This window comes from Athene cunicularia (assembly GCF_003259725.1).
Source record: "Athene cunicularia isolate RWA chromosome 26 unlocalized genomic scaffold, athCun1 chr26_part2, whole genome shotgun sequence".
Lineage (NCBI taxonomy): Eukaryota > Metazoa > Chordata > Aves > Strigiformes > Strigidae > Athene > Athene cunicularia.
In genome coordinates, this window is record NW_020799137.1 from 3,433,825 (window position 1) to 3,461,443 (window position 27,619).

Genomic DNA, 27,619 nt, shown 5'->3' on the forward strand with positions numbered 1-27,619 from the left:
AGGCCTCCCCCCGCCCCGTAATCCTCGGTGGAGGAAGGTTGGGCAGGAAACGGGGGCAGCGGGGTGATGGGGGCGTCACATCCCTGCCATGGGAGAAGGATAGGGGATGCTCCAGCTTGGGTATTGGGGTGCAGGGCTGCGCGCTGAACGGGTGCCGCTCCCCCGTGCTTTGGGTTTCTCCAGAGTTCCCTTGAATTCCTGCAAAAAATCCTGGGTCTCCAATTCTTATCTCTAACTCTTATCTTTTAAACGGGGTTTAAAGCCGTGGGGTGCGGAGGGGCTGGGTTTTGGGGATCGTTACAGCTTTGGGGTGCAGAGGGTGAAAGCTCAGAGGTGCTCCTAGTAGGGATGTGCTGGGGGAATCATGGGGAAAGTTCCCCGAGCCCGGCAGCCACACGGTAGCTCTTTCCAACTTGCAATCCCATGGAAAAGGAGCCATCTGGAAAATCCAGCTGCTGTAGTGTTGTTCGGGGGTTTTTTATTATGCAAAAGAAAAAAATATTGCCGTTTATGGCAGACACATTTCAAAGAAATGTTAAGTTATTAAACAAAAATAAGACTTTTTTTTTAAAAAAAAAAAAGCAAATCGGACTTTTTTGGTAGTTAAAGAAGGGTGTGGATGGGGGAGAGAGGCACTTCTCTGCCATAGGAAAGATACCGTTCCATAAAACATGTGATCACATCTCAAATATATTGTGTAATCCGCTATTATTAGGGTATTTAAGATAAAAATGAGACCAGAGCACTTAAGTGAAACTCATCTCTCTATTAGGTTCCTTGATTTATATTTCATATTTTACTGAGTACAAATGCAGGAGGGGTTTTCTCTCTTTTTTTTTTTTTTTTTCCTTTTTTTTTTTCATGGGGTGGGATTGTCAGGAGCTTGTTCCTTGTGTTCTTCATTAGTGGAAATGGGTTTAACCCCTCGCCTGCGAGGATTGAAGAGTCAAGAGTGGAGGAGTAAAGTCCAGAAGCATTAGCGTGTGCAGCAAAAGGGTGAACAGCTGGGGCCGAGAGAGGCACAGAGCCGATTGTAAAAAGGGACTTTTTTTTTTTTTTTCTTCCCTGTGAAGAATTGTGTCATTTTTGTTAATTTTGATCTCTTTGAGCCATTTGGTTCTGGTTAAGCAAGACTGGGGCTGGGCTGGGTGGAAGTGCTTCTCAATATGGCATCATTTACCGTTAATATCCATCTAAAAATATCCATGTGTGTGTGTGTTGTTTTAATAGCTCTAATTCTGGAATGTGACGATGTCATTTTTATGAGGTTAGTGTAAAAAATCTTTTTTTTTTTTTTTTAAACATTTTTTCATCCCTTCCCAACTTCTTTCTTACCCTCCAAATGTAACAGAGGGAAAAGGGAAGATACAGACTCTCCTTGTAGATCCTCTTTCTGCCCCCTTCCTTGCAAAATTCTTGGTTTACTATCATTTTTAGGGTGGCTTTTTACTCAGTGGATGTTAAAACCCCATGAGAAGCTTTGATCCTGTCCAGGTGGAAAATCCCTAGGCTATTTTTGGGCAGCGGTTCCCATCGCGGGCCGGGTGAACCCGCTCCCCCTGCGCGGCAGGCAGCCACCACGCTGCTTTTGGCTCCGGCAGCTGCAGCGTCCGGGCATAATTAAAAAGTACACCCTCGTAAAATAAAATACCTGGTAGAATAAGGTAGTTTTCAAATACCCCAGGCAAGATTTTCCATTGCCCTTTTTGATTTCTTTGGGAGGCTGGGGCTTGTGCTTTTAGAAGGACCCAGGGATGGCTCCATCCTTGCCAAACTTTTTTTGAACCTCGTGACCTATTTCTTCCCAACTCGACCAGGCAATGGGAGGCTTCGCAGAGACACAGCTCGGGCAGGTTTTGAGGAGGAAAAGGCAGTTGCTAGACACGGGTGAGGGCGTAACGTAGGGGCTGAAGTGGGATGGGAGCCGCTGTCCCCTCTCCCGAGGCTCCTCCATCGCCGGGGTCTGATGGGACCTGGTGTTCCCCGTGGGAGAAAGGGAAGTTTGTGGCGTTTGCCGTGGGGCAGGCAGCCAAAAGCCGTCCTGGAACACCTCCATCACGTACAGGAGTGGAAGTGTGGAAGCCCACAGGCCTTTGGGGGAAGAATTAGTGATAATCGCCAGGTACGCTGGGCAGAAGCCGGGATAACGGGCTGATTCCCCGCTGGAGGATGAGAAGTCAGGGCAGGGGAGGATCCAGCCTCGGTTTATCCAGCAAACTGGAGAGATTTGGTGTCTCCAGGGAGAGATGAACATCCCCACAGGCTGGGTACCCCAGGAGCCCCCTTCCATGGCAGGGAAACCTCTGCTGCCACGGGAGCAGCTCGGAGCTGGTGCTGGCAGCGTGTGCTGCCTGGACAGAGCCTTCCCCACGCCTGGGATTAGTCTCAGCGGGGTTTATTTATTGACCCCGTCCCAGAACACACCTTCCAACATCCCTCCTTGCAAAAACCTGGTGTGTGGTGTGTCCCCACGCAGCCTGGGGTAGTTGTGGGTCACCTCCAGCTAAATCTGGGTCACCATCCTCTTCCTCAGCTTTGAAACGTGTTGCTGCCGCTGCTCTTGGGGAAGGCAAAGCCAAACAGCATCAGCTCTTGATGTAAGTGTCTGAGACATTACAAAACTTTTTTTATGGGATAATTTGCTGATCAAAGGGAGCCATCCAGGAGCATGATGAATTTGACACAACTCATTCGTTCCTAATTACGAGTAACGTGCTAATGACTCTTGAATAACACCATGCAGCAGGATACAATTTTATAATTTTTTTTTTTAAATCATTTTTTCTGCGGTTCGCAGAGCCAGGAGGTAAAAGTCGACTTCCACAGGGGGAGATTTTCTCCCTTCTGCTTTTGCCTCTCACTAAGGAGAGGTTTTGGGTGCTGCCTCGCTCGCTCAAGCCTGCGGAAAGGCTTTATCCCCCCAGCACTGGGCTGGTCCTCCTCCCCTCTGGGATGGGGGTAACAAATATAACACAGGGCTCTGCATCCAGAAATTCGATTCCGGGGGCTCCACCTGCCTTGTGCAGCTGTGCAACAGGTTTGCAGGCCCGGGTGCTGCCAGCCAAGTCGTCCTTCGTTTGCAGGCTGAGCTGAATTTAGGCTTAAGTGGAAATCGCTGCTGGGTGGTGGGGAGGAAGGGAGGGGGCAGCTCCGGGGCGCTTTTTTTTTTTTTTTTTTTTCTTTTCCTGTAAATCTTGTAATTTCGTGCTTCAGAGCACAACAAAGTGAGAGAGCCAGCGGGGAGTGAATTAAATTCCCCCCTGAGAGGCGGCGCAGGGTGGGCGGCCAGCGGTGGGGCTGAGCCAGCCGGGCACTGGGGATTCAGTGGCACCCATGGGCCAGCCAGGATTTGGGTTTAGAAAGAGAGATTCTGGGAGAGGTCCTGCCTAGCGCTTTGCTTGGGTGCTGGCATGATGTCTCTTCTATTTTTCCCCTCTTGGCTGTATTTGCCGTACCTGCTGCAGTGATTTTTGTTGGGCTGGGGCAGGGACTTGCCTGACCTCCGTGAGATGGTCCTTACAAACACCGGAGGAATTTCACATGGTGCAGATGGACGGACCAAATCCCTGCCAACCTCTGTCAAACACGTGGAAAATGAGATAAAGCTCAGGCAGCCTGTGTGCACACACAGGACGCAGCCAGTGGTCCAGCACCCATCCTCGGGTGGGTGCTGTGGTCCTGCCAGCTCTGCTGCACGCTGGTGCTGAGCAGCCGTCGGTTGAATTCCTCCACCCTTGGCTTTTAACTGGAATTACTGTTTTCATTTCAAAAAGTAATTAAAATATCAGACCTTGAGCTGTCATAACTGTCACATGGTTTTTGTGTTCACATTACCGATGCACATCTATTACTGTTAATAACAGGGAAATAACATGCACACAGAGAAGCGTTGCCTTGTGCTGGCTGCATCGGCTCTGGGGCTTGGACCACGGGTTCATACCAGCAGTGATTCCCAGCAGCAAATCGCCATGTTTGTCCTCAAGGATTTTATTTTTTTAATCGTTTAGATAAAGTGAGTTTGCAAAGCTGGGAGTCACACAGTTTTTGAGCATCCCCAGCAGCTGGGATGCTTGGGGAGAGGCAGTGGGACAGGGCAGCTCCGGGCACGCTGGGTTCTGGCTGCTCCTGGGTGCAGCCCCAGCGATTCATGATGTTAGGATCCCATCTGCTTTTGAAATTCCTGGGCTTTTGACTTTCTTGGAGCCGTTTGTTTCACGCACATGGTGACAAAAAATGCAGCCGGGCAAGGCAGAGGGTGCCCTGCACTGCATCTGGGGCACAGCTGTTGGGTTTGCATCTCTTGCTAGGAAATGATAATGTTTTTTTTAATAAAAAAAAGTAAGGCTGAGTCTGCTAAACCATCTGCTCACAGGCTCCAGGTTCTGTAGCAACTTTAAAATTACCTCTTATTTTGTAAGTGCTCTTCTAATACCTGTCCACATGCAAGGAGTGGGTCAGATTTATCCACAAAAAAAAAAAGGTGACACGGCTCGGACACCCTTTGCTTCAGATCTGTTACGCACACTCTTCCCAAGCAACCCCCTGTGCATGAAATGGCACCGCTTGATTAAATGCAAGTGATGAGTTTTTGTGGGTGCTCTGTCGAGCAGCTCTTTAAGGGTGCTGTGGGTGCTCCTTGGTTCGCAGAGGTTAAATAAAGAGCGGGTGGGCTGGAGCGGTGCGTTGAGGCGCATCCGCACCATGGGCGATGCCGCGCCGGTTGGCAAGCGGGTTTGGCAGGGAGGGATGGAGAGGCGGCGTGCGGGCTGGGGGCTTTCTTCTTTATGGCTGGAAATGCGGAGAATTAACAAGCGGCCCTTTCTTGGGGCGTGCGGCCGCCTCCTGGAAGCCGGGGCGGTGATTTACGGCCGGGGTGATGACAGCCGGGGGAACCCGCGGCACCGCCGAGCCGGGCCCTGACCCCGCGCCGGGCCCTAATGCAAACCTGTCCTGCAGGCAGGGCTACAATGACTTGGTTGTTCAGAAATGTACCCAAAAAAAAAAAATTAAAAATTTCTTTAAAAGCAAAAATAAGGAGTGTACGAGGAAGCAGGTCTGGGAGCAGCAGCCGGGTACCGCAGGGTTGTTTTCCTTTGAGCTTTCTTCCCTCTCCTGGCTCTCAGCTCCTGAATGAAGCTCCTTTTCTCGCCCTCGGCCACGCTCGCCTGTGACCAGCCAGCTCTTCTGCTGGCTCACACTTGCTCCTCTCTCTTCCTTGTCTCTTTGCAGGTTTTTCCTTAATTTCACCTGCTTGCTTTGGCTGCCGGCACTGCTGTGCACGGCTCACTCACGGCTGCTTGTGCCCGCGTGTGTTTCCACAAGCGTTTATTATCAATTTACATTGCTTTCTCCCTCTTTTGCCCGTTGTGTGACATCCCAGCGAGACACCTTCATCCCTGCACGCAAGTTAAGGGAACCCAAAACTCTTTCTAGGCAAACACCCATAAAAACAAGCAGGTTTCATCTTGGTCGCTTGTGCAAGTTGCTGAACTCCTCCTGCATCACTGTAAACTCCGGGCAGACGTGTCCATGGATTATTAATTCAGGGTGTCAGCCTGCACTTGGCCTGACCCGAATCTGGGCGGTGACTGGGACTTTTTGGTGCTCTGGCGTAACAATCAGATGTAAAATTAAATATACACGGTAGCTTTAGCCACAAGGGATGTCAGCTGCAGCAGAAATGTAGCGGTGGCTCCGTTCAAGGGTGGAATAAATCAGCCGGGAGCTGACCCCTCTGCCGGACCTTCAGTCGGGTGCTGGTTGTGCCCAGCTGGGGGATGCCTGTGCCAGGACTGGGAGAGGCTGGGGGTGACCCCCGTGAAAACCTGCCAGAGGCACAAAGGTGCTGGAGCTGGTGACTTGCTGAAGGCGGGGTGAGGGTTTGTGGAAGAGGATAGGATTGCCCCCAAGTCCCTGTGGTCTTCCAGGGGTTAGGGAGAGCAGTGGTCTGTAACAGGGTGTACTGGTCGTACTGGTGTGGCAGGAGGGAGCATCGGGGAGCGCTGCCCTCCCCCTCTGAATGAAGCCCACAGAGAACCAGGCCGGCTGGCCCCACGTCGGTGCTGCTCTGGGGAGCTGGAGGGGGGCAGTGGTGCCCTGAGGAGGGAGGAGGAGGAAGAGGGGCAGCCTTCCTCCTGCCCACCGTGCTGTCTCTCTTTTGCAGGCTCTCCAGGTGGCACGCCAGTTCCTGCTGCAGCAGGCCACGGGGCTGAGCTCCCCCAGCAGCAATGAGGGCAAGCAGCCGGCGGTGCAGGTGAGCCCCGAGGATGTGTGTGTGTCCCCCGTCACCCCCTCTTTGGGAAGGGCTCGGCTGCAAACTGATGCTGTGGGAAAGTGCACGTGCAAACGCACGTCGCCTCCATCTCCGGGATGATGAAAGCACACCAGGAGCCCGTAAAGTGTTAAATCCCCTGTAAACCTCCAGAAATTTCTTGGGGTTTTTTTGGGGTGTGTGTGGGGTGTGGTCCCCATTGTGTGCTGGTGTGGTGGGAAAGGGAAGGGCTGGCTCCAGGCGGGGTAAAGGAGAGAAGGTCACCGTGTGCCAACTGTCCCTTGGGGACAGCATTTTGGGTAGGCAGCTGCTGTTTTCCAGGGTCGGGGCACCCCAGGATTGATGGCGGGTGCTGTGAGTGGGGTGCAGGGGCTGGATAAGGGACAGTCCTTTGGGGCTGGAGCCGGGGCAGCTCCTCCAGCATGGGACAACCGCTGGGACAGGATAAAGGCCCATCTGGGGTGGGGGGTATGTGTGGCACGGGCAGGAAAATGGGGCTTTGGGTGGGCACAGCACCCTGCTCCCATAAGGGAGAGGGGGCCTCCCCTTTGCTCCTCTCCTTTGCTGAAGGGAAGGGGCAGAAAATAGGAAGGAAAGGGGCAAAAGAGGGCTGTGGACCTGGGGAGAGGGAGAAGCAGAAAGAAGCAAAGCCCAGGCGATGGAAAGTGACAATTTAAATAGCTGTGCGGAGGGGCTCTCCCTTCAGGCTAATTAAATTTATCGGAGAACAGCAGGTTACCTTATTAGAGCCACGTGGGTTTAATTAACAAAGGAAAGTAATTAGCACAAGCGCTCTCAGAGCTGGAGGTCCTGCCTATGCCAGGATGAGCCGGTGTGGCAGCGTGAGGGTGGCGAGAGCCGGGACTGGGATGGGCAATCGGTGGCTCCTCTCCCGGCTTGGCGAGCCACATGGCCAGGGCACGGCTGAGCCTCGGCTGGCAGCAAGTCCCATCCCGGTGCTGGTGGCACCAGGGGGGTGCTGAGGGGGAAGCCCAGAGCCCCCCCAAGCTGCTCCATCAGGTTGGGAAGCAGCAGCCGGGTACGAGCAGTGGGAATTAGTCAGGGCTTCTGCGGCACAAACAGGCGGCTTTTTCCAGTGGTGCTTGCAGGAAGGAAATGCAGTCACTGCATGGAAAATGTCTGCGAAGGACAAAGGCAGCGAGGGTGAAGTCAGATTCCGGTAACCGGCGCCTCGTTCCCCTCCATGGGTGTGTGTCCCTGCCTGCGCTTCTTCTCCTGCCTGCACTTCTCCTGCCTGCACTTCTCCTGCCTATCCCTTGCTGCTTCCCTGGCTGCGATGCTCACGGGCTGCGCTCGCTCGCCGCTCGCTCAACATCCCGTTCCCCCCTTCTCTGCTTTCTCTCGCCTCCCCTCCCTGCCCATCTGGCCGGCGGCTTTGCCGGAGTGAACTGGATCTGCCTTCCTCTCCCCTCCTCCCTTTCTGTGTTGCAAAAGGACTTGTGAAAGTTGTAGACGTGAGTCAGAAATAGCTCATAACTCAGCAGCAACCGGCCTCTTCCTCCCCCCGGCCCCGCCGGCCGGCCGGCAGCTGGAGCGGGATCTGACCGAGGGGAGATAGAGGATTAAGCAGACTCCTTTGAAAGGAAGTTTATCTAACGGCAGAGTGGTGTGGATGAGACTGGCCAGGCCGGCTGGAGGAGGAGGAGGAGGAGGAGAAAGGCTGAGTCCCAGTGCAGCAGCCGCTGGCTGGGGAGGGAGGGGGAAGCACAGCAGGACGGGGGGGCTCACTGCAGTGTTTTGGAACTGGGGTGCCCTTGCTGTGCCAGCCCGGACCCCCACCAGCTGCACCGCAGCCCCCCACGGCTGGGGGCTGGATTTCCACATCCCTCAGCACCAAAAACACAGGGTGCTGCCTTTCCAAACATGCTCCCCCCCCCCTCATTTTGGGCTGGGAGAAGCCATTTCAGTGGCCTCCTCTCAGCTCCCTGCCAGCCGGTTCCCGGCCCCCAGTCCCAGACAAAGGAGCAGGAGGGTCCCAGCGTTGGCAGAGAGAGCAGGACCCCCCCTCACCCAGCACCCGACACCCAGGAGCGCTGCAAATTCCCCGGCCTTGCCAACACCACCCACTCGGGTTTGTGGTGAGCAGCTCCCTGCCACCTTGCTGATGGGGGTGGGACGTTTGTGGGCCACCAAGCCAGTGGGAATATCAACACCAGTGGGTGACAGCACGCTCTTAAAAACAAACAAGGAGCTGCTGGGCTCAGTAGGGATCTTGGGGTGGGTTTTTTTTGGTGTATGAAACCCTCTCTCCCCCCCGAAGTGCCTGGAGGTGCGTGTGGAGAGCCTCACAGCTGACACTCGGAATTACAGCTGCATCTAAAAAAAAACCCACCAAAAACCCCCACCCTGAGACATTTCAGAATGATTTTACTTCTTTGCGTCTTTAAAACTATTAGAAACTTGCCGAAAAAGTGTTGCATTTGAGGCCTTTTGCCGCAGATGGTCTGCAGGGTGCTCCTCTCCGTTAGGCTGGTTGGGAGCAGTGGATTCCCCCCGCCCCGGGATCCTGCCAGCGTGGGGAGATGCTGCCGGTATCTGCCACGGTACGAGGTGCTGGAGCGTGTTTGGAAAGGCAGCAGCCCGTGTTTTCAGTGCTGGGGCATTTCTGGCTTGGAGGCACAGCTGAATCATGGGGTGACCCCTTCGGGGTCCCTTCCCCAGCTCGGCCCCCAGAGCTGGAGGTTTCCCAGCCTCCAGCGGGAGCAACTTGCTGAGGTTAAAAAGCCTCTGAAATGGGAGAGGGGCTGAAGGGCGCTGAGGGAAGGGGAGAGGAGTTTGGAGCAAACTGCGGGAAATTGCTTTTCTTTTGTCTGCTGCGGCGGGGAGGGCAGCGGAGCAGAAAAGTGTATTTTGTTGATTTGAAACTTGAGTGAAATGGGTAATGAAGACAGATCAATACCAGCCCTTCTACGTTCCCTCTCCAGGAAAAAAAATACAGCAGCCTGTCCGTCTCGGCTCACGCGGTGCTAGATTTTTCTATTTGAACTTGCAGCACCGCTGTCCGTCCCCCGTCTCCTCCTGCTGCTCCCCCTCCTCCTCCCGGAGCCCCCAACTCTTCCAGCCCGTTGCCACCACCACCGTCCCCGCAACGGTGGTTTGGATTAACGGGGGGAGCAAAGAATTCGCCTCAGCGTGAAAAAGTCACTTCAATCCCGGCAGGTTTCATCGGCGTGATGAGCCGTGCCAGCACCCTGTGCCCGTGGAGGAGACGTGCCCCGCCGGGGGTCCTGCCCGAGCGATGCTGGGGGGCAGCAGCTCACCCCACGCCACGGCAGGGCCGTGCTGAGGAAGGGGCTGCCAGGCACTGAGCGCTCCAGCCCTCTCCTCCACCACGAGCATCCCCCAGCCGGTTCCCTTTCAACTTTTAGCGCCTGGCAGCCCAATTATGCATGATTAGTGCCTCCCCGGTGGGGCGCGCTGCGCTAACGAGGAGGCACCTCGGGTCGAACACGCAGGGGATTGATTCCTCCTTTTCTCTGCGTGGAGCTGAACATCAGGGGCTGGTTGTCCTCCACGCAGCTACGCTGGTGCCCCCTCACCTGCTCACCCCGTGCTGCCGCCCTCCTCCTGACATCACCACCCAGGGCAATTAATCCTTTGGTTTTAAAGCTGTTCAAATGATTAATAAAATAACGCCATAGCCTCAAAACCCAGCCTGGCACATGGAGCAGGAGCTCCCTTGCAGAGCTGGGTTTGGTTTTTCCTCTGACCCCGGGTAGATTTTGGTCCGTCGTCTCCGTCGTGTGTTGGTAAGGTCCAGATATGGTGTGGGGTGAGCAGGGAGTAGAGCCTGGGCGGTGTTTGGGTGGCCCTGGGCCACCCATCAAGGCACATGTAACCCTGGCTGGGGCTCCACTGGTGTCAGTGGCATCGCTGCCTGGCCCCGAGCGTTGGAAGCTCTTGCAGACGCTCTGAGCCAGATGAATCTCTGAGCTCGCCGGGGGATGCTGAGCACAAGGAGGGACACGTGGATGTGCCTGCACGCTTTGGCTGGACTCAAAGTGAAGGGTTTGCTCTGCTCCAGCTGCAGCAGCTAGAAGTGGGTGCTTTGGAGGGGGGGATTTGCTCATCCCCTGCCCCTAAAAACGGCAGACCTGAAGCTGCTCTTGGTGGTGGCTGTTTCCCCACTTCTGTTTTCGGCTCCCGGCCTCCTTTGCCAACCTCGGTTTGTTTCTGTTGGTTTTGGATTTGGAAAAGGTGTTTAAAAAAAAAAAAAGTGTTTAAAAAAAAAAAAAAAAAAGAAAAACAGCGCAAACATGTTTGCTGTTGTTTTTAATCGGGAGTTAAAACCCGAGATTAGATCAGAGACAAGGACGCACAGTGCCTCGGGCCCTGCGGGAAGCATCGAACACCCCAGGAGCTGGCGGGCACCCACCACGGGGAGAGGTTTGCTCATCCCAGTGCCCCCAGCGTCCCCCCCCGAGTCAGTGGGGATGGGGAAGGACGATGTGTGGGCTGCGCCTGCCTTCACGCAGGAGCTTGGACGTGGAGTTTTAGGTGGGGACATGGAGATCCTCCTTCCCGTAGCGGCTGTGGCGTGCTGCCCCCGCTCCCCGGGGACACGGCGGCTCCTGCAGCAACCTCCCGGCGTGGGTGATGGCGCAGCGGGGAGGTGAAGGTCGGTGCAGGGATGCTTTGAGGCTGAGCAAACCACAGGCTTGCTCACACGCCCCAGGCTGATGAGGGATGTCCCGGCTCCCACGCTGTGCCAAGCCAGCTGTCTCAGGGGTCAGGAGGGCGGCCGTCCCTCTGATGGCAGCCCCGCAGCCCCGAGAGCCAAGACGGGCCGTCAGGCCATGGCTTTCCCCGCTCTGCCTCATGGCTGGGAGTCGCAATGTGCTTCCCGTAAAAAAAAAAAAAAAAAGAAAAAAATTAAGAAAAATTTAAATAAAAGCGTCGCTCCCCCATCCTGCTGCGTTACGCCTGGCCAAATCCTGTTTCGCTCAGCCAGCTTTGGCAGAGTTGCTCCACGCTTACGCTGAGCGCCGAGTTTCCCCTGTAATACCCGTCTCGTTTTCCACCCGCTGCCTGATGATCCGCGTCCGCCCCGTCCTCTGGCACGGAGGGATTACAACCGGGACCGCCTGGAAAATCACCCCCTCGAGATCCCGCTCGCCGGTCGGAGCCGCAGCGCCGGGGCTTTCTGGGAGGCAGCCGGAGCTGTTAGTAAGCAGTTTTGCGGAGTGGCAGCCGGCCAAGGAGTGAGTCAAACCCTTCCTGACTCGGTGTCTGGCAGATGCCAGCTCGTGACGCGTCGGCCGGGGACCAGCCGCTGCTGCGGGGCCGGCTGCCGGGACCTGCTTCCCCAGGGGTTTGCTGCCTGCGCTGCGGGACGTTCCCCAGCTGCGCTGGCACCTGGGGAGGGACTTTGCTGTGGGGTGCACGGGATGGAGAGGAGGCAGCTAACCCCTCGTCACCTCCCTGGGCTGCTTTGCTCGTGCTTGGGGTGTTGACCGCTGTGAGCCCCTGGATTTGAGCTTTTGAGGTGACCGTTGCCCCCCTGTTATCGAGGGATGCCCCGTTACCGGGGCAGCACTGCAGCCTCCCTGGCACCGGCGTGGGATGAATGGCCACAGTGGGAGCAAAACTTGCTCTAAATGGGCATTTTTCCAAAGTTCCTGCCCTCCCTGGAAACCTTAGCTAAGAGGGGGATGTTTTCCGTGCAGGGGGGAAATTCTTCGTACGACTTTGGCGTCCGTCAAGGCTTGGGGAGGCGGCAAAGCCCAGATGCCCCTCGCAAGGGCCGGCACCGCTTCACCCCGTTCACACCTCATCCCCTCGCAAAGCCGCCGCCATTTCCCCGTGTCAGCTCCGCATCCGAGCGCGGAAGAAAAAGCCATTTAATGCAGACAAAGGTTGTATGAAAATATAATTCTGCTTTTGTTAGCAGCCATCAAACTCTAAAAAGCGTCGCTTTTGTTTTCTTGTAACATTGTGAAAACCTCGTGTCGGATCGAGAGCTGGGGCCCTCTCGACTAATCGCCTCTCCTTTGTGTTTTTAGATTATAGGGGCAATTAGTGTTGTCAAAACCTCTGGCAATTCTCTTTGCTCTTGACAGGGTGTCAGTCCGCTGGGCGAGAAATGGAAGGTGTTATAACTCTCCGGTAATTAGGATGCCTCCGATTTGAAAATGCCAGCAAACGTGTACGAGAGGCCGCACGGCGGCAGTGGGGGCGGGGAGGCCGCCCGGATGGGGGATGCGGATGAGCAATTAATTAGGGGCTCTCATTCCGAGCACGTTGCCAGCTGATGAATTGGCAAAGGGAAATTAGCAGGATGCTTAGTTCCCAGCGAGCGGGCGCGCACCCCGCTCGCTCTCGTCTTGCCATCTTCGCGAGCTTCCCTCCTTCCCAGATGTTCGCCGAGGGCTTTGCACAGCTGGTTGCGAGCACCTGAGCTCTGAAACAGCAGCTCCTCACCGGTGCTGGTGCTGCTGGGGCGGGAGCTTGGGGTTCTCCAGGCTCTCTGGGAAGGTGTCAACGGGTGCTGGAGCCCTCGCGGGGCTTTGCAGCTCTTTGATGGGGATGCTCCGACAGCCTCCCGGGCCCTCCACCGCCAGGCAGGCTGGTGCAGGCGCCCCAGCGGCAGCCCTTGGGTGTGAACACGCAGCAATTAATCAATAACTCTGACAGGGAGGCAGCTGAGGGGGGATCGCCGGCGACAAATAAAACTCAGGCCGCTTGCGACGCCTCCCTCCAGCAAAATGCCTGAGTAAACAGATAAGCCGTTGCAATCTACCTTGAAGGTCAGCGTGCTCCAGCCCGGTCGGACGCCCACCACGGATGGGAGGGACTGCGTGGGGCCACCTCCGGGGTCCTGTCACCGTTCTGTCCCACTGAGGGTGGCTGGTGGCGGGGAGACAGCCCTCAGGTTGGGCAGCAGATCCGAACAGGGGAGTCTGGGCATTGCTGGGGGTCCTGGGCAGGAGGGGCTGGCGGGTTCCGTGCTCTCATTTGGACTTCGCCAGGTGCTCTGAGGCCGGTTGCTTTGTTTCTCTGTCCATTGGTCTCTGAGGTCCCAAGACCCTGGAGTGAGGGGATGAGAAGTCATCTACTCTGGATTGAAACTGGGTCCTTGGCTTGCACCAGGAGCCTGGCCTGGGCTTTGCCATGTCCCACACACCAAGGAGTTCCCTCCTCCTTGGGGTCCCCTTGAGGAGCCTGAGGGTGCCAGGCAGGGGCCAGCAGGAGGCTGCTGGTGGCCCACTGGCTCTCCTGCCCCCAGCCAGCAGCAGTAGGGTAAGGGAGCATCTAGGAAGGGTTATTTAATTACAGCAGAGGCACAACCCTGCCCAGAGCCTGGGGAAGGGACGGGCAGAGGGCTGGCACAAGGCAGCTCTTGATGGCCGTGCTTGGGAAGGCGGCACTGCTCCACCTGGGCAGGACCGGGGCTGGGATCCATCACTGACACCTTCCCCGGCTCTCTGGCGCTGTGCTGTGGGGGTGTGGACCCGTGTTATGATAACCAAAGGCAGGGGTTGGCAGGTTTTCTCAGCCCTCCCTCCACTTGGCATGGTAATTATGTGAGTTACTGGTGTCAACTGGAGGTAAAGCTTTGATGTGTCTATGGAAAACCTGGTAACCTCTTCCTCCGTGCTCTGCTTTGCAGAGTTATTTGGGTGATCGGTATCTTCCCGGCTTCCCTTGGTGTTTCCCTCCTCCCTGCATCCTCCGGGACCCTGAGGGAAGGAGGGGTGCCCGGCACCTTTCCCATGCTCGCAGGAGGGGAGGGAGCTGTGGTTTGGAGCTGGCTGCCCATGCACCGCTGGCTCCTCTAGATGCCTAATTCCCCCAGCTAAGCGGTGTTTAAAGAAGACCCCACGGGCAGAGATCATCCTGCTCACAGGGTTGGGGAGCTCGTGCTTTTAGAAAGCTCCACCCCAGTGCCGGCAGCATTGGAGGGCACCTCCCTGCCATCACCGTGTCCCCAGCGGTGGCCTCAGCATGCCAGGACAGACCAGTGGCCAAGGGCTTCACCCAAAGGTGACGCAGGGATAGCGGGGGCATGGGCGATACCTGGGGAGAGCCTGGGGGGTGGGAGGCACTTGGAGGCTGTCGGTATTTCTAGAAGGGTTCTCCGCGGTTGGAGCTGGGAGTAGTGACGTGTCCCTCCTCTCCGCAGGTCCCCGTGTCTGTGGCCATGATGTCCCCGCAGATGATCACGCCGCAGCAGATGCAGCAGATCCTCTCGCCGCCCCAGCTCCAGGCCCTCCTGCAGCAGCAGCAGGCGATAATGCTGCAACAGGTAACGCTGGTCCCGGGCTGGCTGTGCGTGGGCTGGATCCAGCCCAGCTCGATCCTTTCCCGCTGGAGCATGTTGTGGGCAGGCAGACGTGCCCTTTCCTCCCCGAGCTCCTGGCTTCCCCTGACATTTATTTCCTTGGGGATTCCCAGCACATCCACACCGAGAGATGAAAAGAGCTGAGGGTGCTAACGGTGCCGGCAAAGCCAGATGCTGGTGCCCTGAGTCAGGGTCTCCGAGCCCAGAAGGCTCCTGCCTAGGGGCTGGTTTGGGGCTGCCCAGCTCTTGGGGAGAGCTGGGGTCAGGGGTGGATGCTCTTGGCTCGACGGCTCACAGCCGCTGCCTGGGCTTTGGGGCAGGTGCCTGGGTCCGGCTCCAGACCTGAGCGCATGGGTTTGTTTCTCACGGCCCTGCTCAGCTTTTCCGGAGCGCTCTGTCAAATGTAAAACGAACAGGGAGGGAAGAAAAAGGAGGAGAAGAAAAAAAACAAACCTCAACTCCGAAACAAAACAGGTCTGCTTGGGTAAACACCTCCCGCCGGCGGGAGGGAGAGAAGGAGAAATCCCACAAGCATCCTCCACACCCTTCCTCCTGCCCCCAGTACCTGTTTACTCCAAACAGGCTGATAAGGATTCAAGGTTGGCCCCAGGGAAAGAACAAAGGGTAAACACTACCCTGGGTGGGTCCTTCTCCAAGCCTCTTTGGAGCCGGATAAAGAAACACGTTTGACTGCAAATTAAACAACCCAGGCCGGAATAGCTCGCATTCTCCACCAGAAGAAAACCAAACATCACACCTCTCACCCCTGACCCAATGTTCCCGCAGCCCCGCTCGACCATGTTGCAGAGACCTGGCTTTGATTGGCTTTCGGGTAAACACCCAGGCTTTCCAAACCTGTTCGCCGACAGAAAAAGCAAAGTTGCTGCTGTCAGCGCTGTCAGCCCCGAGCTGATAAAGGCTTCCCGGCATCCAAAGGGGCATTCCTGAGCCGCCGCCGTCGCCCCTGCGCAGGGGTACGGGCCGGGTGGGAGGGGGCTGCTGGGTCTCGCTGACCTCCCCGTGCCTCTGCCCCCCCCCGCCTGCAGCAAATCCATCACCAACAGTTTATTTAGGGGCTGGAGCGAGAGCTGGCGTCAAACGCCGACAGGTCCCGGCGCTGCCTTCTGCAGACTGGGACCCTCTCTGGTGACTCGTCGCGGCCCTGGGGTGTTTTTCTCTCTTTTCCTGACCCCTCTGATCTGGCTGGGGTGCTGTGAGGAGCCGGCTTGCCTGCGCTTTCCCGGGGTGCCGGTGAAGGGGGGTGCCAGTCTGAGCCCCCGGTGATCGTGGTGTTGCACCGGCCAGACCAGGGGCTGTGGCTGCTCTTGGCCCTTTCCCAGCTGGGAGCCCCCTGGCTCTCACAACACTTTCCAGGAGTGTTTTGGGGTCCCACCATACTGAAAATGGGGTTTGTCTGCGGCTGAAACGCTGCGTTACGTGCCAGAGCGCCTGGGCCTGTTTCTCTCAAGGGGCTCACCCACCTCCTGGCGTTTCATATCCCCCTCTTGAACAAAACCTCCGCCAGTACAGCTGCAAAATCCCCAGGATACACAGGAATTACTGAGCCGGCGGGTTGTGACCCTCCTTCCTGGGGCTGGGCAGGGCAGAAGCTCCCGGACCGGCTGGTGGTAAAAAGTCAGAGCAGGGGGTCAGTGTGAAAACGAATGGCAGGTTTGGCATTGGTGATGTTTGGGGGTTTTACTTGTGGGGATCCAGGGCCCTTTGGAGTGTGTGCCCAAGGTTTCTTCTACAGCCGTGACACCTTCAGCGGGTGTTTTTCCTCTTAACCTGCAGCCAAGAGCCTGCCCTGGTGGCACGGCACCAGGAGCTGGCATGGCTGTGGCAAAGCCCGGTGCTGGGCACGGGGTAGTGCTGGGCAGGGAGATGCGAACGGGGTGTTTCTGCTGCTAATCTGGCTTCTCTCTCCCCTCCCGTCCCTCCCTCCCTCCCTCCCAGTTGCAGGAATACTACAAGAAGCAACAGGAGCAGCTTCACCTGCAGCTATTGACACAGCAGCAAGCCGGAAAGCAGCAACCCAAAGAGGTGAGCTCACGCAGATGGGTTCTGGGCCATCAGATCTGGCAGCAAATAAAAGGGGGACCAGCACAAAACAAGGTGTGTGTGAATCCCAGCACCCAGGGCAGCCGCCTGGGAGCCAGCAAGGATGGGACATGGGGGCATCCTGCTCCTGGGGGGGTGCCAGGGTGGCCAGTCAGGGCGCTGGGAGTTGTTTCTCCTCCCTATCTGCGATCTGGCACATGCACCGAGCTGCATCGTTCTCAGCGCCGCGTCCTTGTCGGCGCATCTAGAAACTTGGGGCGGGTGTGGGGAGCGGTGAGGGTGGTGGGTGTGGGCTGGCAGCGCCGCCGGACCCTCCCCAGTGGGAAGGGCAGGTCGCTGGCTCCCCTGGCACAGAGCGAGGGCTCCCCAAATCCTCCTCGCAGCGGGGGCTTGGCTCAGCCCTTGCCTGACTCACCGGCCCTGCCAGGCTCTTGGCACAGCTCGGATCGGGCAGCCCAGTCCTGACTGAGCTGACATGGCAGCACCCTGGCAAGGAGGCAGGCAGGTGGAAACCCAAACCAGGACTTTTCCTGCCTGGAAAGGTGGTTCTGCAAAACCCAAACTCTGCGTGAAATAGCAGCGATGCAGGAAAAGGGCTTTTCCAATGGGAGCTGCTCAGGCAGGGGATGCTGTCAGCCCCCCGCGACTGGGTCAGCAGTGGTGGGTCCTTTTCTGGAGAGGTGGCTGCATGGTGAAGTGGTTATGCTGGTGTGATTGCATCAGTCTTGTATAACTCCCTTTACCCAACAGTTTATACTGTCCTTTCCCATAGTAACACACTCGGAGGCGTTGCAGCTGTATCAGCAAGGCTTAATTTTGGGGATGTGCTGGTCACACGGAGGCTGAGGGTCAACCCCGACCAGCATCAGGCAGACAGCACCACTCCCTTTCATTTTTTTAAAAATATATTTTTGCCCCTCTATCTTCCCAGATCAGTGCTGCAAGGGCAGGGGGGGTGGTGTGTGGGTTATTTTACATTGCACGTTGCTGCTTTATGTCTGGCATCGCTGCTGTCCTTCCGTAGGCTCCCAGCACAGAGGGACATGGGGCTGAGCTGCTCAGTCCCTGCCCCAGGCCGAACATCAGTAGCAATGATAGAAAAATGGGGTGCTGGGGCTGTTTGTTGCAGTCACTCCTCCCGAAATCCATCACCCTGATTTACAGCACTTCTCAGCACTTAAAACTTCAGCTTTCTTTGGAACGAGAAAGCATTTAAGCCCAGACTGTGCATTTGGGTGGCTGCAGTGGGGGCTCGACAGCGAAGCACCCGCCGGCGCTGGGGGAATAGGGCAGCTGGAGCGGCGCGGGGTCGGGCCGGCACCCACTCGAGCCTTCAATAGACTTTGACCCGGGCTTTCATTGTGGGATGTCGGCGTATTTACGCAGCGTGTGCAGGGTCAGGCTTTATCAGAGCCATCTCCAGGAGCTGGAGTAGCTGCTCGTGCACCAGGAACGGGGGAGGCATAAATCTGAGCTTCCTCAAGGACTTTCCTCTTGGCCGTGGCAATGTTATATTGCGACAACGAGTGGGGATATAATTAAGCTTTAACAAAGGGCTTGCTTAGCGGGCTTCTGGTTTAAAAAGCGCGTGTTAACTTTTAATTAAATGGTACAGAGGAGATGAGAAATTTATCCACTAAGAAAGTCTGAGTGGCCAGCGGGGGGTGGGTGGGAAGGGGCATTAGATGCTGCTGCAGGGGTGTGCATCCAGCTCCTGGCAGCATCACCAACCCATGGCCGGGAAAAACAGCGAGAGGGTCCCTGTGAGGGGATGCCACAGTATTTTCCCCTCCCTAAAACTCCTGGCCGGGCTTTGTGGTGTTGGCTTCACCCCATGAATTTGGGCGGCTGCTATTAATAAGGCAGGCGCTTGCCTGCCGGGAATGGCGATGCCGTCGCTTCCCCCGACGGCGCGGGGAATAGCTGGCGTGTCTGGGATGCCGCCACAGAGCCGCTCTTGGCCAGCGTCGTCTCCTTCATGGAAATCCACGGCGGTATTTAATTACGGCCCCGCTGCAAGGTTTGTAAACCGAGCGCCTTCTGCTTTCCCTCTGCTTGATTTCAAGGACTCGCCTCGGTGTGGTTGTAAGTCAGCAGCTCGTCTGCGAGCGCAGAGGGGGATCAGCAGGTGGGAACGGCTTTGTGCCGCCGCGGTGCTGGGAGCAGGGAGCAACATCTCGTGGAGGAGCGGCTCAGATCTCCCCAGGAGAAGCGGCGCGGCCAGAGGTCCCCCGGCAGCTGCAGGGAAGGGGAGAGCAGGGAAAAAAAAGGAAGCGTGGAGGATGGAAACGTGTCGGAAGCGCCTGTCGGCAGCATCCTGTCCCAAAGGATGCGGGGGGTGCTTTGTGTCCGTGGGCTGCGAGGGGCTGCACTGCCGCGGGGAGGCACGAGGAAGGGGCCGAGCAAGGAGGCTGATCCGAGCATCCATGCGTCCCGCTGGGATGGGGCAGAGCTGCAGCACAGCCCAGCCCAGAGCGTTTTCCTGAATTAGGGTGTCAGGGTGAACCCCCATCAGCATCCTGGACACAGGGGGAGCAAGGAGCTGCCAGCGCAGGGCTGGGATGGCTCCGGGCAGCCCCTCACCCTCGTGGCAAGAGGCAGCGAAGCTGGTGTCTGCTGTCCTGCTCTTTCCCCGGCCACTTTGCCCCTCTAAGCCCAGCTTCTGCAAGTGGCATCCAGGTGCAGAGACCCCAATATCCCCTGGGGGTGAGGCCAGTGGGTCTCCGTGTGCCCCCCAAAGCTGCCGGGGTGGCAGTGGGGGGTTGCCCTCTCCCGAGTCTGGTGGGGCAGGGGAGGGGGGTGGCGCGGGAAGGGGGCTGCCTGCCGCCTAACCTCAGTGTCAGCTTAATGAACTGCTCCTGTCAGTCCCGTGTGTCACGCCGAAACTCCTCCTGATGTGCTCATAAATCAAAGTGACGGCAGCTCTTACCCCGGTAGCTGCACCCAGTCATCTGCATCTAATGTACGCCAAGAGTAGGCGAAGCTCCGGACCCTGAGCCCCCGCGCTGGGATGGGGGGGTGTGGGGGCCAAATGCAGGATTTGGCCCTAACACAGAGCAAGCTCCTTTGGCGGGTGCTGGGGGGTCCCCTCTGGGAGGGACTCGGCCGGTGTTTGCGGGGCTGAGGTTTGCTGAGGGGAGCGGAGCTGAGCGAAGCTTGTGGGGCGATGGCTGAGGAGAGAGGTTTTCAGTAAGGCTGGGGCTGAAATCCAGGCTGCAATCACCACCCTGCTTCCTCCAGGGCAAACTGGGCTCGGAGCCCCCGAGCTGGTGGGTGCTGTTGGGTGGGTGTGCAGGTGGGTGCCCCTCTTCTCCCATCGCACTCGGTGGGTCTGAGCTGTGCGGTTCGTTGGCTCTGCGGCGCAGCAGTTGCTGTCTAGGGACTGGCAGATGGGCTTCCCCACAGAGAACTGGTCCTTGTTTTGGCTTAGCCCACGCGTTTGTGCATCCACCAGGAACCAGGGCTTGTGTTCCCAGGGCTGGTCCCTGTGTTCACAGTCTGGTGAAGCTGGAAGGATGTGCACGTGGGTTTGAAGCATGTGAAGGAGCAGCTTCGACGTGGACAGCGTGGTCCGTGCCAGAACCACACACGGGGCAGGGCTGGGCTGCTGCCACGGGGGGGTCTGACTCCACCGGCCGCAGCTCTGGGGAGGCCGGGTTGGGAGAGCCCAGCTGGGCTAGGAGGCGCAGGCAGCGTGCCCTGGGGATCCTCATGACTTCATCCACTCCCAATTTCCTCCTGCTCCGCAGCCTGGAAGTGCCATGAATGAGGCTGTGTTCACACAGAGCCCGGGCTCGCCCTGGGGCCCCCGGGGAGGGCGGTGGCGGGGCTGGGAAGAGGAGGAGAAGCCCGTCCCATCCCGTCCCATCCCATCCTGTCCCGTCCCAGCTGCTGTTTCTAACCAAGGCGAGGACATGCGTGTCCATCGTGCAGAGCTTCCCCTCACAGGGGACCAGGCCACCATGGGGGACAGCGCTGCCTCTGCTAAGGCCCTCGGGTGTGCAGCCTGGTCCTGCATTTTTTCCTCCATCGTGGTCCATGGTCTGTTCAGACCCCGTGGCCTGAAGCCCTCCTGGCTCAGCACCTTGCTCAGGAGCGAGGGCAAGCACAGGGATTTCTCTTCACTGAGCAGAAATCGCTTTGATCTGTGCCTTTATCTTCATGCATCAGAGGTGCAGGACTGAGGCAAAGCCAGAGAGGATGCAGACCTGACTCTGCGGCGACAATTTTGCCATGGCGTGAGGTGAACAGGACAGGGAGGAGCCCACACATCCCTCTGAGGCTGAGAAACCAAATTTAAACTCTCCCTGTGCCCTAGACAGAACTCACAGGCGTCGCTGAGGTTGCAGACCACAAGGATTTTGCTGGGCAGTGCCTGGAGCTCATCCTCACCCTCCATTTCACAAAGCCACGGCTGAGCATCAGCAGCATCTGCAGGGGACAGTCTGTATCCCGCAAGGCCTGGGGTGCTGCTTTGGGTTACAGCAGTTCTGATTGCAGACTAAGCTGTGAACTGGGTTTGCCACAGAGTGAGTCTGCTGTGCCCTGCTGAGCAGAGAGCGAGAGGGAGCCTCGGGGATCACTGAGAGCGAGGAGGGTCTGTGCCAGGTCCCTGGGATCCCCAGTGCACCAGGAGCCTGAATCCCCACGATGCTCAGACCCAGCCAGATGGTTAAAAAAAGGACATTGCCTATTGCAGAGCTCTTGTGCTCGTCACTAAGCACATGGGCATGAAAATGCTGCTTTTGGGGCCAAGCAATGGCGCTGCAAAGTGCCCCCACTCAGGAGCGCAGTGAGATCAGGGGGGTTGCTCTGCCCAGAGGGGCTCCGGCACTTTTCTTCCTCACGATTAAGGGAGCTGGCGTGCAGGGGCCGGGCTGCTGCCGGGGCTGGTCAGCGTGGCACAGCCGGCTCACGCTGCCTGCCAGCCCGGCTCCTCGCAGCCCACAAACAATGTCTGCACAAACAGAGGGGTTCAAGGGGTTACAGAGATGCCTGCCCTGCTAATGAGGCTGGGCAGGCCCGGGGCAGCTCCCCTCTCGTGGCCGACTCGGATTAGCAGCTGCTTGTCCCCATCCCTAATTGAATTCTCTCCCCTTCAGTTAATTCTCATGGATTTCTTGGTGCCTCCCCAGGGACCCGTCCTGCCTAACTAGTTTAGGGCTGGCTATGCCCGTCAGAGCGTGGCCAGCTCCTGGGGACAGGTGGGAGAGTTGCCTACCTGAGGGATGCTCATGGTCAGGGTGGGGGCACCTGTACTGACGCTGGGCACCTGCTTCCCTGCGAACAGTTGTTTTGTGCCCCCCAACAAGAAGGGGCTTGAAATGGTAATTTTGGGCAAATAGGGAGCATTTCCCTGCTTAAAGGAGGGTCTTGTGCATCCAGGATGCTGTTTGGGTGCCGGGAGCCCCCTTTTTTGGGTGATTCTCCACGCCTGTGGGAGCTCACCCTGTGGCTGAGCCTCCCCATGTGGGACACCCCGCGGCTCGGGTTTGTGGGTTCACCCACCTCGCAGGCAGCACTGGGTCTCTGCTGTGAGCAAGCCCCCAGCTCCGCTCACTCCCTCTCTTTTTCAGTGCTTTATTTTTCCCTTCCCCTTTCCTTTCCTTCCCCTCCTCTTCCGACAGATCAAAGCCTCCGTCCGGCTCCGCCGTGAGCTGAGCAGGCCCAGCAGCAGGACGGAGGCACCCGCAGCCGTGGGCCCGTCGCCGCGGGCGTCCCTCATTGCCACCGGGCCCCTGCCTCCCCTGCAAAGGGGTTTTCTGCTGTGAGGCTGGAAATAACACGCTTTGATTTCTCCCTTTTGTCTCCCAGCAGCCGTTGGGGAACAAGCAGCTGGCCTTCCAGCAGCAGCTCTTGCAGATGCAGCAGCTCCAGCAGCAGCACCTGTTAAACCTGCAGCGCCAGGGGCTGGTGAGCCTCCCGCCGGGGCAGGGCACCGTGCCCCTCCAGACCCTGCCCCAAGGTAAGGACCCCTCCCGAGGGTGGGGAGCGCACCGGGGGGCCCCCACGCTGCAGCTTCTCCTTGCTTCTAGCGAGGGAGGGCTGGGGAGGGGGCTGGGGTCTTGCTTTTCCTAATGCACCCATCTAAAGTTTGGGGCCTGATGGTGTTAACAGCCAGAGCAGCCTGGGAGAGTTTGAGCTGGGTTGAAGCGCGGGATTGGGCCCCCGGCTTCCTCTTGCAGAGGGGTGCCAGGGTGTGGGGAGCCAGGGTCTCCTCCCCTCTGGGAACAGCTCTGCAGGGCTCCCTGGGTGCTGCGGGTGCCTTGTTTTGGGCCTCCCGATGGGGCTGGGCAGCCTTTCCTCCCCGGGTGTTGGCCCAGAGGGCTCTGCCCACCTTGGGGTGATGATTTCCTGAGTTTGGGGGAGCTGGGCTGTGCCCACCAGTCAGGGAGGGAGCCCCTGGGGTCCCGCGCCAGCCTGGCGCATGGGTGCCAGCGGGTGCTGCTCCTTCTCCCTGCTGACAGCGGGCGCTTTCTCCCCGTGCTGTAGCTGTGTGCCCCTCGGACCTCCAGCAGCTTTGGAAGGAGGTCACGGCTGCCCAGCCCGTCGAGGACAGCATTAAGCAAGAAGGTCTCGACCTCACCACCAACACCTCCAACTCTACCTCGTTTTCCGCCGCCAAGGTCTCGCCTCCCATTTCCCATCACCCTCTGCCCAATGGACAGAGCACCATGCACACGCCGAGAAGGGACAGGTAGGGCTGGGCCGGGCCCTGACACTTTGTGTTTTTACCCCCGGAGAGGTGGAAGGGGCCAGGATCTGTCACCTGCAGGGCTGGCAACAGGGTTGGGAGGGTTGGGGGGGGGTGGGTTTCTGCCCACCCTATAAACAAGTCCTGTTGCTGTTTTGCTGCGCCCACGTGCCCATGGAGGAGAGGGAGTTGTCACTGTGGGGTGCCCCATGGGTCCCTGAGCTGGCCCCGTGCACGGGAATGCTGGAGCATCACGGTTGCCCTGTCTGACAGTTCCTTTCCCTCTCCTGCAGCTCTTCTCATGAAGAGACCCCCGGCTCCCACCCGCTCTACGGCCACGGAGAGTGCAAGTGGCCAGGCTGCGAAACCCTCTGTGAGGACTTGGGACAGTTTGTCAAGTAAGTGTCCGCCGTTTTTGGGGGAGATTTTCCTGGAGGAGGGGAGAGCCTATGTTCTCAGGCTGGCAGAGGGGGAGCCCCTGGAAATGAGTCTGGACACGCCAAAGTCTGTCTGCCCGGAGCCAGGGGGCCTCCATGCAAAAGGAGGAAACACCAGAGATTGCTGCTCGAGGAGAAGAGACCCGGTGCAGTGGGCAGGAGCGGGCAGGCGCAGGCAGCAGACGAGGGGAGTTTTCAGCTCCCCTCCTGGGGGGCGAGAGGAGGGGAGGAAGCAGATGGCGGCGCGGCAGCCCGCTGACACTGCTTGTGGGCTCCGGCGCTGACTGATTAACTCCGCTGTCGAAGAGCCCTCTGCTAGCGTCAGGGTCAAACAAATTGTTTTCACGCTTCGTCAGAGGTTTACTTAATTAGTTCATTTGCAATTAGATCTCTTTGTAGCCAGGATTTTTAGCAAAGACATCAGAAGGAACTGACGGGCTTGCTTGCTCCTTCCCCCCCCGCCTCTCCGGCTGTCTGCTCGGCGCAGCGGCCGAGACGCGCCGGCGCACGCTTTGCTCTGCATTGATGAGGTTTTGGGTTTTTTACAAACCGATCCCGTCCGCTGCCACGTGCTCAGGGCCGGCTCCGGTAAGAACATCCTTCAGACTGCCCCAGCTTCCTTATTCCCAGGGAAGGAGCTGGGCAGAGGCCTTGCTCGGGAGGATGAGGAGGTGCGAAGGCAGCCTGGGGAGGCTGGGGGAGTGTTGCTGGGTGGTGATAGAGTGACTGAGTCAGGCTCCTGCGTCCTCCTTCCTCTGACTCACGGGGTGAACCTCGATAAGGCATCTCCTCCCATCTCCGGGCATGTTTCCATGGCACGGGGCAGATCAGCAAGCTCCGCTTTGGAAGCTGGAGCTGGGGTTGGCAGGGGATGGCCGGGGTTGGGTCGCAGTTCCGGGGCTGTAGGGTCCCTGTGTCCCCCCAGCCTGCCCCCTAAGCACACCTGGTGCTCACAGGAGCAAACTTCCCAAGGGGCAGCCTCTCTGACAACACTAGTGCAGTGTTTCTGTCCCCTCTGTGTCAACATGAGCATGTGTCGGGGTGTGGGACAGACACTTCCAGCTCCCAAAGGCTGAGCCCAGCTGCAGCGTGGACCTTGCTTTGGCTCTGAGCCTCCTCCCAGCATCACCTCCATGGAGCAGCTCCGAAAGCCTCAGCGTTGGGGTGGGAAGGGGCAGCGCGTCCTTTGAGCAGTGGTTTATAAAAAGCCTGCGAGGGTCGGTGGGAGATGTCTGTCCCCGCTCAGCACAGCCTGGGCTCTCGATAAGCTTTTTCCCTGGAGAAACAGCCGTGCCCTCAGTCTGCCGTGCGGGGAGAGGAGCGGGTGGCTGGGTCCAGCTGCAGCCCTGCAGAGCGGGGCTGAGACACCATCAGGGTTTGCTCACATTCGAGCTTGGCAGCCAGTCCCAGTTACCTAACTTGTTTTTGCAAGTTGGGGCTGGAAGTTTCTCACAAACAGCCGGGTGAGACTCTCGCTGTCTTCCCGATCCAGACCAAGGGTAGATACTCCTGAGGCACCTTCTCCTGGGATGTCTCAGCAGAAATATCTCAGTCTTGGTCCTGGAGAGCATTGGCCCATGGCCCTGGGATGCTTCTGTGTTTCCCAGTATCAGATGCCACTTTTTGGGGCATTCCCAGGGTGGCTGACCCTGGTACAGTTTGCCCTGCTGCCCAGCATCCCCCAGGTGACCCTGTGCCACTCTTCCAGTGAGGACCACCTGGGTTTTCACCCACCCCAGTAAGGACGTGGCCTGGCCATGTGACATCTTTGGGCCTAGGTGCGTCCCCAGGCTGCTGCTTTGCTGGATCTGGGGGGTGAGGAACCCCCAAAAAGCAATGCTGGGATGTCCCCAGCTCTGCAGCAAGTAGTGTCCCTGTCACTGTCCACTTGCCTCTGCCGGGAGCCCTTCCCCTCCCTGAGAAGGAGGGACGGTTGGTCCTTGTGCTTTATAAACATAAACATAAGACATGAAAGCAGTAGGATGGTGAGCACCCTGGAAATGTCACCTCTGCCTTCAGGGGTTTCCTTAGAGGGTGTAAGTCAACCTCCATAATGCCACCTTTGTGCTGGAAACCTGCTCCTCAGGTCCTCCTGGGTGCCTCCTGCCAGCAGCCTTTGCAAGGACTTTCCATCAGCCCCGGGCTGCTCCTCAACACCACAGGGCTGTCCCGGGCAGGGCTGGGTGTCCACAGCCGCCCTCCAGCCTGGCTTTGGGGAGGAGGCCCAGCCCAGTTCATCTGACCACCTTCCTGCCTCAGTTTCCCTCCTGCTCGCTGAGCTTTGGGCAGTGCCGGAGCAGCCCCGGCGCAGGCAGCACCTCGCGGGTGTCCTCGGGTGTTGCTGTGGTACAGAGCAGTGGGCAGGTTGTTGATCCCAGGTGTGGTCCCGGTGGAGGGGCCGTATTTTGGGCACGTCCAGCCATAAACCCCTGTGTTCTCCTCCCCAGACACCTCAATACAGAACATGCACTTGATGACCGAAGCACAGCCCAGTGTCGAGTCCAGATGCAAGTGGTACAGCAGCTGGAAATACAGGTGGGTATCGCCCCAGCCTCAAAAACCACGGGGTTAGAAAGGCAACTCCTCCCCAGCTCTGCTGTGCTGTGGCTTGGCTGCTCTCTGCAGGAGGGTGTTAGTGAGGTCGGGGACTGTAGTGACATAACCAGCCACCCCAAGGGCTCATTTTAAGCCAAAAAGTGATGGCCCTAGGCTGTGTCCTGGTAGAGACCCTCAAACTGGTTCCCACTCCAATACCAGCATCCTTGACTGGTTATGGTAGGGCTGGAGGAAGGGATGAGCCATCCCTCCTGCCCAGAGTGTCCCTGTGGGTACAAGGGGATGCTGCAGACCAGCCACGCCACCACAGTGGGAGCCACAGGGCTACCAGGCTCCTTGGAAATCAGGCCACTTATTTTGGTGGCTGAACGTGGTCTTTGGGGTGCTATTTTTGGAAAGGCAGTTCTTTAAATAGTGCCTTTCCCAGCATCTTCGACTCCCCAGCGTGTTGTGCGTAATTCAGTTAATAAAGAAGGGTGGGGGGGGAATGGGAGGAAAAGGAGGGTTTTTATCTTGAGACTTGAAAGTGGTTGAGGGGGAAAGCAGGATGGGGCAGGGGGCTCTGTCAGAGACCTGGGGGCCCGGCTGTGGGGCCAGGGGCTGGCTGGAGCTCCACATGGTTTGTGCCCATCGCGGTGCGTGGTGGTGAGTGTCATCGCGGGGGACGCCGTCCCCGGGGGAGCTTTGGGAGACTCTGCCCAGAGTTAGAATAATGGGGACTGTGGGGTAGGGGGGACACAACAAAACCTTCCCAGCTGGGCAGGCTGCAGAGCCGGCTGGGCGAAGCAGTGTGATCACATCCTGCTCCCCAGCCCTCGCTAAAGAGAGAGGTTGAAAGCAATTACTGGGGCTTAAAGAGGGGAGGGAAAGGAAGGGGGGGAAAAAAAAAAAAAAAAAAAAAAGGGGAAAAAAAAAAAAAAAAAAAAGCTGAAGGGCGAGCAGAAAGCTGCGTGTGCAGAGAGGAGAACCTGCCACCGGAGCTACCAATTATAAAGTTTTCAGCGCGGAGCTCCCGCTGTGCCGGCGGAGAGCGTCTGCATCACGAGGGGAGACCTGTCAGCTCTAATGAGCACCACGACAGCGCAAAAGCATCTGAGCTGCTCCAAACTTGCAGCAAACTCCGCTCTGGCTCCTGCCTTTAACTCCTTCCTCGCCTGACGCCCGGCTCTGGGCGCCTGCCCAGGGAGGGGGCTCGGCTGGTGGGGAGCGGGCAGCACATCGGGATGTGCCTGAGCCCCAAGATTGAGGGGTCGTGGTGGAAAGGGAAGGTGACGGGAAGAGAGCGGGTGTCACATCCC

General features: G+C 57.9%; 1 protein-coding gene across 4 annotated transcripts in view; it reads left to right on the forward strand.

The window, feature by feature from the left end:
• The window catches only part of FOXP4 (forkhead box P4), a 37,722-nt gene that overhangs the window by 1,953 nt on the left and 8,150 nt on the right, over window positions 1-27,619 (forward strand). Inside the window, exons 2-8 of one of the 4 annotated variants that reach the window (XM_026864518.1) lie at window positions 6,164-6,253; window positions 14,415-14,537; window positions 16,530-16,616; window positions 22,452-22,599; window positions 23,127-23,331; window positions 23,622-23,726; window positions 26,213-26,300. In XM_026864518.1, the coding sequence (XP_026720319.1) occupies window positions 6,164-6,253; window positions 14,415-14,537; window positions 16,530-16,616; window positions 22,452-22,599; window positions 23,127-23,331; window positions 23,622-23,726; window positions 26,213-26,300 (846 nt within the window). Of the gene's footprint in view, window positions 1-6,163; window positions 6,254-11,951; window positions 12,148-14,414; window positions 14,538-16,529; window positions 16,617-22,448; window positions 22,600-23,126; window positions 23,332-23,621; window positions 23,727-26,212; window positions 26,301-27,619 lie in introns of those variants that run through there. The other 3 variants (XM_026864515.1, XM_026864517.1, XM_026864516.1) reach the window with 3 other exon arrangements.